The sequence below is a fragment of the Bos grunniens genome, chromosome 17 (assembly GCF_055505025.1).
Source record: "Bos grunniens cultivar Pamir isolate PY7600 chromosome 17, Bosgru_T2T1.0, whole genome shotgun sequence".
Taxonomy (NCBI): Eukaryota; Metazoa; Chordata; class Mammalia; order Artiodactyla; family Bovidae; genus Bos; species Bos grunniens.
This window is the reverse complement of record NC_141181.1, coordinates 42,441,659-42,452,234: the sequence shown is the minus strand read 5'-3', so window position 1 is coordinate 42,452,234 and position 10,576 is coordinate 42,441,659. Positions and strand designations below refer to the sequence as shown.

Below are 10,576 nucleotides of genomic sequence, written 5' to 3'. Positions count from 1 at the left end.
GAATACCAGACCACTTTACCTGTCTCCTGTGAAACCTGTATGTAGGACAAGAAGCAACAGTTAGAACCTTACATGGAACAACTGACTGGCTCAAAATTTGGAAAGGAGTAGGGCAAGACTGTATATTGTCATGCTACTTATACAACTTATATGCAGAGTCTATGATGTGAAATGCCAGGCTGGATGAATTAGAAGCAGTAATCAAGATTGCCAGGAAAAATATCAATGATTTCAGATAAGCAGATGAGACCACTCTAATGGCAGAAAGTGAAGAAGAACTAAAGTGCTTTTGGATGAGAGTGAAAGAGGAGAGTGAAAAAATTGGCTTAAAGCTCAACATTCAAAAAACGAAGATCATGGCATCCAGTTGCATTACGTTATGGCAAATGGAAGGGGAACAATTAGAAGCAGTGACACATTTTATTTCTTGGGCTCCAAAATCACTGCAGATGGTGACTGTAACCATGAAATTAAAAGACGATTGCTCCTTGAAAGGAAAGCTAGACAAACCTAAAGAAAAAGTAAAAGTAAAGTGAAGTCGCTCAGTCCTGTCCAACTCTTTGCGACTTCATGGACTGTAGCCCATCAGGCTCCTCCATCCATGGAATTTTCTAGGCAAGAGTACTGGAGTGGGTTGCCATTTCCTTCTCCAGACAAATCTAGACAGTGTATTAAAAAGCAGAGGTACCTCTTTGATGACAAAGATCCATATACAAAGCTATAGTTTTTCTGGTGGTCATGTATGGATGTGAGATTTGGACCATAAAGAAGGCTGAGCACTGAAGAATTGATGCTTTTGAACCGTGGTGCTGGAGAAGACTGTTGAGAGTCCCTTGGACAGCAAGGAGATCAAAGGATTCAATCCTAAAAGATACCAGTCCTGAATATTCATTGGAAGGACTGATGCTGAAGCTGAAGCTCCAATATTTTGGCCACCTGATGTGAAGAGCCAACTCTTGGAAAAGACTCTGATGCTGGGAAAGTTTGAGGGCAGGAGGAGAAGGGGGTGACAGAGGATGAGATGGTTATATAGCATCACTGACTCAGTGGACATGAATTTGAGCAAACTCTGGGAGATACTGAAGGACACGGAGGCCTGGCATGCTGCAGTCCATGCTGTTACAAAGAGTTAGACATGACTTAGTGACTGAACAACAACAGCAACAAAAATATATTTTCTACACATAGCAATCTACAGATTCAATGGCATTCCTTTCAAAGTACCCACGACATTTTTTTATAACTCTAATAACAGTTCCAATGTTTATTTTTTTTTTTTAGTTCCAATGTTTATATGAAATTATAAAAGATCCCAAATAGCCAAATCAATCTTGTGAAAGAAGAACAAAGTTTGCAGTAGCACACTTCCATGCTTCGAATAATATTACAAAGCTATAGTAATCAAACAATATGGTACTGGCAGGAAAACAGACACATAGACCAATAGAGTAGAATAGAGAACCCAGAAATAAACTCACACATGTATGAGTGAATTAATCTACGACAAAGGAGACAAGAATACACAATGGGGAACAGACAGTCTCTTTGATAATTGGTGTTGTGAGAACTGGACAGCTATATGCAAAGGAATGAAACTAGAACATTTTCTCATACTACATACAAAAATAAACTGAAAATGGATTAAAGATGTAAATTTAAGACTTGAAACTATACAATTCTGAGAAGAAAAGAAAACACAGGCAGTATGGTCTTAGCAATATTCTTGGGATCTATCTCCTGTAGCAAAGGTAACAAAAGCAAAAGTAAGTGAAACTCCAGTACTTTGGCCACCTCATGCGAAGAGTTGACTCATTGGAAAAGACTCTGATGCTAGGAGGGATTGGGGGCAGGAGGAGAAGGGGACGACAGAGGATGAGACGGCTGGATGGCATCACTGACTCGATGGACTTGAGTTTGTGTGAACTCTGGGAGTTGGTGATGGACAGGGAGGCCTGGCGTGCTGCAATTCATGGGGTCGCAAAGAGTCAGATACGACTGAGCGACTGAACTGAACTGAACTGAAGACCTAGTCAAACTAAAAATCTTTTGCAAAACAAAGGAAACCATCAACAAAACAAAAGGACAATCTATTGAATGGAAGAAAATATTTGCAAATGGTATGTCCAGTAAGGAATTAACCTCTAAAACAGAAAGAACTTACACAACTCAATATCAAAAAACAAGCAACCCAGTCAAAAAATGAGCACAAGAATCAAGAATGCATTTTCTAAGGAAGATATACCAATGCCCATCAGACTCGTGAAAAAATGCCCAACATCACTAATCATCAGGGAAATGCAAAACAAAACCGCAGTTAGCTGTCACCTCACACCTGTCAGAACAGCAGTCATCAAAACACAGAAGAACTAAGAAGTGTTGGTGAGGACGTGTAGGAAAGGGATCCTGTGTGTACTGTTGGTGGGAATGTAAACTGGTACAGCCACTATGGAGGGTGTATAAAAATTAAAAAAAAAAAAAAAGAAGAAGAACTGATGATACCATATGACCCAGAAATTTCACTTTTGAGTATCTATCTGAAGAAAATTTATAAAAATACATGCACCTCAACGTTCATAGTAGCATTTTTTACAATAGCCAAGATATGAATCAACTTGTGTCCAAGATTGTATGGTTTTATGGATTCTGATCAATTTCAGCATGCTTAAAAAGGTCAGGCTTAGAGGAAATGGCAACCCACTCCAGTGTTCTTGCCTGGAGAATCCCAGGGACGGGGGAGCCTGGTGGGCTGCCGTCTATGGGGTCGCACAGAGTTGGACACGACTGAAGCAACTTGGCAGCAGCAGCAGCTGCAGAGAAATTGTAAAAAAGACTGGAGAGGAAGTTAAATGCCAGAAGACCATAAAAATGATAGTCACAGAAACTGTTGTCTGCTTAGGTCTCAGAAGGTCATTTGTTGTTTGATTGTTTTTTGTTGCTAGTGGTAAAAAATAGACTCTAAAGGATTCCAGCTCCTTGAAAGGTTTTTCCTTTCGAAGTAACCCAGCTGTCCCCCGCGCCCTGTCCCCCACCCACCGTCCCCATCTTCTTTAGCCCCTGGTGGGGACTGCATTCCTCCACTCAGAGGCCGGAAGGGGACACGCGTGCAGCCGGGACACCTCTGCAGTCCCGCCCGGCCCACCTCTCGCCATGCTCTGGCTGTGCCGCGGGCCCCGCAGCGCCCAGACCGCACCGGCGCGGACACCACGGCGCAGGCTCCTCGGCCGGAGCAGGCGCGTCAGCCCATCGCGGGAACGCGGGGACGGGGACGCGGGGACGGGGACGCGGCCGCTCCCCCCGCGGCCCCCCTCCCGCACCGGCGCGTCCGGCGGAGCGCGCGTCCTCCCGGGGCTGCGGGAGGGGCGCCTCAGGTAAGTCGGCTCCGAGAGAAGGGGCGGCGCGGGGGTCCAGGGATGCGCACCTCTGCGGCAAGGCCTGGCGGGGGCACCGGGCACTGCGGCGGCGGCGCGAGGAGGAGGAAGAAGAGGAGGAGGCGAGAGCATCCCTGGTGGTGGCGGCGAGCACATCCCCGCGGGTCAGCGGTGTGGGTGTGCTCGGCTGGAGGGATGCGGGCAGCGGAGGATCAGAGGCGCAGTTGGCGTCCTTTGGTCTGCAGGGATCCCTCAGTCCCTGTAGCCAGCCCCTTCGGAAGGTGGGAGGTAGATACAGAGAGACAGGGTGGAATTTCTCCACCCTCAGACCTCCAGGGCCTCTGGGCTCCTGGGCTCCTGGGGCTGAGTGGGCAAAGATGTGGGCACAGTACCTGCGGCCTTGGGCAAGGTGTCTGCACCAGATGTCCCCCTAGGCTGGGGCGTGGGGGGAGGGGTAGGAAGTCCAGTGTTGCGAGTTGACTGAGGGCAGCTGTGGGCCTGATAATTCCCCTCTGTCGTGTCTTCAGGAGAAAGACCAGGGAGGAAGCCCTTACTGCTTGCTTAGGGACTGTGAAGAATAAGTGTGGGAAAATAAGAGTTCCTAGGAAGAAGATTGGTGGAAAACATGCCACAGGAGAAGCAAAATTATGAGGAGTTGGGGATTAAGTTAATGTTGGGGAACAGGCCGGTCTCTTACTCGGCAGGAAACAAGAAGGAGAAACAATTTATGGTTTGGGAATGAAGGATGCGGAAGAGATTTAAATATTCCAGTGTTTAGAAGATGCTTAAAGTTTTTATTGTTGTTATTGCATCAGATAGGCAAGAATGTAATTCTCTTGGAGCGTGAAAAACGTTATTAAAATATGGCTAAGAAGATTATTTGGAGGAATCTGACTATAGTTGCTAATTTATTTCTTGCAGTGTTGCCTAGAATTTCTAGAGTCAGAAATCATCTATTGAATGCTAAATGTTAGTACCATCTGAGTAGACAAGGAGAACGCTAACTTAAAATATTATGCACCTTCCTTTTTTGGGTAAAAAGTAACTTGCAAATTTAATGTATATAAAAAAAAGACCATGAATTTAGAGGGTGAAACTTTGATACTATTTTTTTTCTTTTATTTCTGTCAGTCCTTTAATAATTAGAATTAACTTTTTCCTTGAGAATAGTTTATATTGTCTTTGAAAAAAATATGCATACAAAAGTCAAAGAACAGAAGAAATTTAAAAAATAAAACATAAATTTAAATGTACTAGCACAATCTTAACACCTTGTAAACATCTTTCCAGCTATCTTTCTAAGCGTGTATTGATACATTCTGTAATTCAGTATCAATTTATAATTTTATGAAACTATATAGTAGAAAATTTTACATACTTACTTTTTACTCCTCATGGGGGTCTTATTTTCTATGAAGCAATTTTTAAACTAACTTTTACTATGAAAACATCACAGAGAGTCACAAAATATAAAGTAAGGTGTAATTACAGAGATGCAATTTACAGAGTTTTTTTTTTCAAGGAAGAGAAAGAAGAATAGAAAATTTTACCGAGTATAATATATTTAGTAAGCTTAAAATATGACAAAGCCTTCATGTTTGTGCATGTACGGAAGACAGATGTTTGCCAGGAGCTGTGAGAATATGATGTACAAGTGCCCTGTCCATGGTAGTAACAGTCATGATCCTTAAAGAGTCATGTAATTGTCATTTGTCTCATGAATGTAAATATCTTCTTGTTCTTTCTTGTAGATCTGTCTTCTGAAATTTAAATTTTCAAGATGAAGTTTTTATTGGCAGTGGCCTTTTTTATTTTAATTTCCTTGTGTATTGAAGAAGCCTACTCAAAAGAAAAGTCTTCAAAGAAAGGGAAGGGGAAAAAGAAGCAGTACCTATGTCCATCGTATGTCCTTCATGTCTTATATTCTTATACAGAGAGATGTTATTGCATTTTTATCAAAGTAAAGTGGTTTACTAAAACACATGTCATCAGGACTATTCCAATCAGAATATGTACCAATTTGTTTCATAGGTAGAAAGTGACAGAGTGAAGAAGGCTTTAGTAAATGAAAGCTAGTTCTCAGCTTTTAGATGAAAATAGTAGAGTTTTATCAAGTTTTGTTCATGCCGTGGACTTATATAATTTTATACATCTTTTATAAAAGTAGGAAAAAAAGTTATTTCTTTCTTACTGTGAATTCTTTGGATACTGAGATTATGTGTTTTGAGCAAGTACCAGTTCAAAAAGTTGACTTTTTAAAAACAACTCCTAAAAATGAATATTCATTAAAAAATCATATAGCTGGAACTATAATTTTAAGGTCTATTTAATTCATATTAATGCATGGCAGGAGAAAATTCACACAGTAGATCAGTTTTCCATTTCAGTGTATTTTATTTTTGGCAAAAGATTTATATTAAGAAATTAGGATATTTCTTAGAAAATGTCATTAATTTTGAAGTTACTTATAAAAAAGAATCTAAGTCCAATTCCCACTCCCTCCCCACTCAGAAAAAAACCAGCAAGGTTTTGTGGTTTGGGCTCCATTTTGTAAAATAAAGAGTTAATATTACTGGTGAATAATAGTATATAAATAAATAACCTTCACAAAATATGTGCTTTTAGGTAGTAATGTTACAATGTATGCAGTTATCTGGAATAAAAACTAATTTGCTGATACTGATTATTTTTACATTAAGATTTCTTAAGTGCCATATTGGTCTGGGGTAACATTATTCCAGCATCATCATTATTTAAATATAGACTATATAGTTTCATAGATATTCCATAAAGATTTTTAAGGTACATTTTAGGAAGTGTATTTTTTAAAGAAAAGATATTAGAGTTTGTATTCAGGGTGGATGTTTGTATGAATATGTGAGACAGAAGTTCTGGGGCTGGTATGGTGACCCACATAAAGCCTTATCATGCATAAATCTCCCTGTTAAGCAGTACCTCCTGGTTTACAACTATAACAGTTCTGCTTATTCCAGTTTACACGGTCTGATGTCGGGCCGGGTTCTGGGTGTGATAGGATGGCCCCAACTGCCTGGCTGAGTGTGACCTCCTGCCTCTGTCACTCATCTTCACTGATACAGTTTTTGTGCAACAGCCTGGAGATGAGCATTTTAGGGAACTGGACATGGTCAGGCCTTACTCTTCCCAAGCAAAAGGACACATTGTCTTGTTTTGGATCGTGTTTATATTAACCTTTTATTTGATAAATCATAGCATATTGACATGAACTGTTGTATTTGTCTTATAGTCCTGGTGATTCGGTTTATCAGTCAAGCCATCTGTGATCACTGAGGAAGCTGATAGGAATCCTGTCTCCCCACCCTTCTCCCACCCAGTCCCCCCATCAAATGTCATGAACCAGAGTTCTGAATGTGGCAACTGCAAGCCTTATAACTATCATGTATCTTATAAGAGTCTTTTAGAGGGCATCCTGATAGCATAGCTGGTAAAGAATCTGCCTGCTGGAGACTATTCGAGTCCTGGGTTGGGAAGATCCCCTGGAGAAGGGAATGGCTACCCACTCCAGTATTCTGGCCTGGAGAATTCCATGGACAGAGGAGCCTGGTAGGCTGCAGTCCATGGGGTCACAAAGAGTCGGACAAAACTGAACAACTTACAGACTTACCCCTTCCCAGAATTATTCTATTGCCTAGGGCTTCCCTGTTGGCTCAGATGGTAAAGGATTTGCCTGCAGTGCAGGAGACCCAGGTTCAATCCCTGGGTTGGGAAGATCTCCTGGAAAAGGGAATGGCTACCCACTCCAGTATTCTTCCTAGAGAATTCCATGGACATGGCAGCCTGGTGGGCTGCAGTCCCTGGGGTTGCAAAGAGTTGGACAAGACTGAATGAACACACACACATGAACTGACTTGTATATGCTTAGGGTGTCTACAGTTAAGACAGATTTTTAAAGTTAAATCTGATAGATAAAGAGTGAAACTCTGAAGATTCTCTTTGGCACATATTGGTGATCTCTAAGCGGAAGGCCCAATATATACCTGGTAAGCCCATATCACAGTATTTTAGATATGTTGAGAAATCTATCTCAACCACAGTAGTCAAATTTTGATTATATTACTTACTTTTGTGTAATAATAATGAGACTAAATAAAACTTTATGAACAGTGGGCATAGCTATGCTGCCCCAAATCCAACTTATTAAAAAGTAGATGTACTTTGGAGAGTTAGATTGGTATAATTTTTCTTTGAGCATTTTATAAAGAATTTTGATTTTAAATGATCACTAAACCTCTGAAGGGAGAAGTCAATGGCACCCCACTCCAGTACTCTTGCCTGGAAAATCCCATGGACGGAGGAGCCTGGTAGGCTGCAGTCCATGATGAGGTCTCTAAGAGTAGGACACGACTGAGCGACTTCACTTTGACTTTTCACTTTCATGCATTGGAGAAGGAAATGGCAACACACTCCAGTGTTCTTGCCTAGAGAATCCCAGGGATGGGGGAGCCTGGTGGGCTGCCATCTATGGGGTCGCACAGAGTCAGACACAACTGAAGTGACTTAGCAGCAGCAGCAGCAAACCTCTGAAGACTAAGGTTTTTTCCTGGCTATTATTGGATCCACTATATTAAATTTTTTTGAAGATCCAGATTTGGAATCTCAGTTATAATAACGGGCTGAGAAAGAATATGCAAGTTATTTGTATCTCATACAGTTCAGTTTGCCCATTTTGTGTAAGTTAAACATTAATCACCTTGATTAAGAGGAGTATTTGAGATCACAAAACCAAGAAGTTAAGTGGACTACTATATTCTCTTCAATATGGCGAAACTTGCCCAGTGATATCTTCATTTATTTAAACTTTTTTTGGAATACAATTGAGTAATGGAGTTGGATGTTATATACGCAGTTAATGTGTTATGTTCATGTAGCAAACATGAGCAAAAACTTCCCATTTTACTCTTTTAACTTTTCCCTCCAAAGATTAGAAATAAGGAGGAAAATGTTTTTAAATGTAGAAAAAATAAAGAACTTAGGACCCTTCATATTCTAGGTCAGCGTGAAGCTTGAATCTTATGATAAACTTTTCCTGGCTTTTTATTATTTTTTTAACCTACATTGTTTTGAGAAGCTTGACAGTCATAAATTTGTGCCATTATTCATTTTTTATGGTGTATAATGAAAGCAGCAGTACCAGCTTGACAAACTACCTGATAAATTTGAGTTAAAAATTTTCAGAAATTTAGTCTCTATTAATAAATATAAAATAAACTTAGAAAATATATTTTAGATGAAGTCTTTGGACACTGTTTAGCTTTCTCTTTTATAGGTTGAAGTTTACATTGATCTTAATCTTTTGGTCTTTTTATTTCCTGTATATTCTGCATTAGTGGTTGTGTCCAAATCTCTGACTGTAACTCCATCCATTCACTATTACCTCCTCAGGCTCTAATTTTAGCTCAGACCTCTCTTAGCTCAAGCCATACTCATACATCCAACTTTTCTATTAGTACCTAGTAATCCTGTCTTGATCTTAAAACTCAGTTTAAAGTGATAAAAACCAAGTATTGAAACCCTCCCCACCCTTTCCCAAAGTGGTGTTTCCATTTGCATTCTTTTCCATCCAAGCTCAGATCCTCAGGATTACCTGGGACCCTCTCTCTACCTTAGCTTCTCAAATCCAGTCATTCGTCACCCAGACTCCAAGGTCAGAGTCTGCACAATGTTAGGAGTGTGTGAGTCACTCCCATCGCTATCATGACCCTGCTTTCTCTCCTCCTCTCACCTGTTTTGCCTGTATTAGTCTCCTTTCACTTTATTAGTCTCCTTGCTTCTTGTCCTTCATCAATTCCTACCCCACATCAACCCTAGAGTGTATTTTCTTCAATCTACTCAAGTCATTCCAATGCTTAGAGCCCTTTTAGGGATCCCATAGCCTTCTGGAAAGGGTTCTCACAGAACTCCTGCTGAACTGGCCTCTGACTCCCCCAGCTCTATCTCCCCATCCAGCCCACACCCTTACTCAAGTCTCATACACACTTGATGTTTCAGACCTCTGAAATATTCTTCCATTTTACCAAAATGCCAGAGTTCCTTCTTTCATTAACTTCTGACTCAGTGCTCTTATTCAAATCCACAACTGCAAATACTGTTTTCACTGTTGACTTTTGTGTGTCCAGCCCAGATTTGTCTAGAAAGCACCACACCCACACATCCAACATTTCAATCTAACTGTTCTATAATGACCTCAAAGTCAATTCAACACAAACCTTGCGGTTTGCTCTGGGAGACCTTTCCTAAGCCTAACAATCTGATTTCTATAATCACACTCTGTTCCTTTGTGGTTCCCTAATTGCCTGTCCCGTTTATAAGGCTATCCGATGATATCACCTGTAATTGTGTGCTTTGCCTACTAGACTGTAAGCTCCTTGAGGGCATCATCTTACTGACTTGGTCACCAGAGATTGACATAATGCCAGGTACAAAATGTACATGGAAAAAACATTTGTTTAAAAAATGAATACAAACATCAGATCTTTGAATAACTTATGTCATTGTATCTAGATTTTTTTTATAGTGCTGGAAAATAATGTATAGATCTCTGTGGATAGTATTTGACCTACAGTCTGAGTATTGGGAAAATTAGTTAACAACTAGGTAGCTAGTACAGCATTTCAACCTGCATGATGTTTCCTGATGAAAGTTTGGCCTCATCATGTTAAACATCTTTACCAATGGGAAAATAAGACTGTACGAGGGAAACACTCAAATGAAATAGATGGTGAATATGTGAGATAGAATTAGGATCTAATATGGTATTGAATGAGCTTCCCTGGTGGCTCAGGGGTTAAAGCATCTGCATGCAATGCAGGAGACCTGGGTTCGATCCCTGGGTCGAGAAGATCCCCTGGAGAAGGAAATGGCAACCCACTCCAGTATTCTTGCCTGGAGAATCCCATGGATGGAGGAGCCTAGTGGGCTACAGTCCACAGGGTCGCAAAGAGTCAGACACGACTGAACAACTTAACTTTCACTTTCACTTTTCATGGTCTTGAAGGGCCAAAATGAGGGGCTGAATCTAACAAAATTGAAGTATAAACTGCACTTTGTTTCAGAAAACATGTGTCCAAGTATATAGAATGGGCAAAGCATAGTTTGGCAGAGAGCAAATGGAAAAAATGTTAGATGCTATTAATATTGTTTAAAAAAAAAAAGAAAGTGAAAGGTGCTCT

The 10,576-nt window shown here is 40.6% G+C and overlaps 1 protein-coding gene across 2 annotated transcripts in view; it reads left to right on the top strand.

Annotated features, from left to right (window-relative positions):
* Window positions 1-1,276: 1,276 nt before the first annotated feature.
* The window catches only part of GLRB (glycine receptor beta), a 91,402-nt gene continuing 82,102 nt past the window's right edge, over window positions 1,277-10,576 (top strand). Inside the window, exons 1-2 of one of the 2 annotated variants that reach the window (XM_086345953.1) lie at window positions 3,206-3,368; window positions 5,120-5,270. In XM_086345953.1, the coding sequence (XP_086202079.1) occupies window positions 5,149-5,270 (122 nt within the window). In that variant the 5' untranslated portion in view covers window positions 3,206-3,368; window positions 5,120-5,148. Of the gene's footprint in view, window positions 3,369-5,119; window positions 5,271-10,576 lie in introns of both variants that reach the window. The other variant, XM_086345952.1, reaches the window with a different exon arrangement.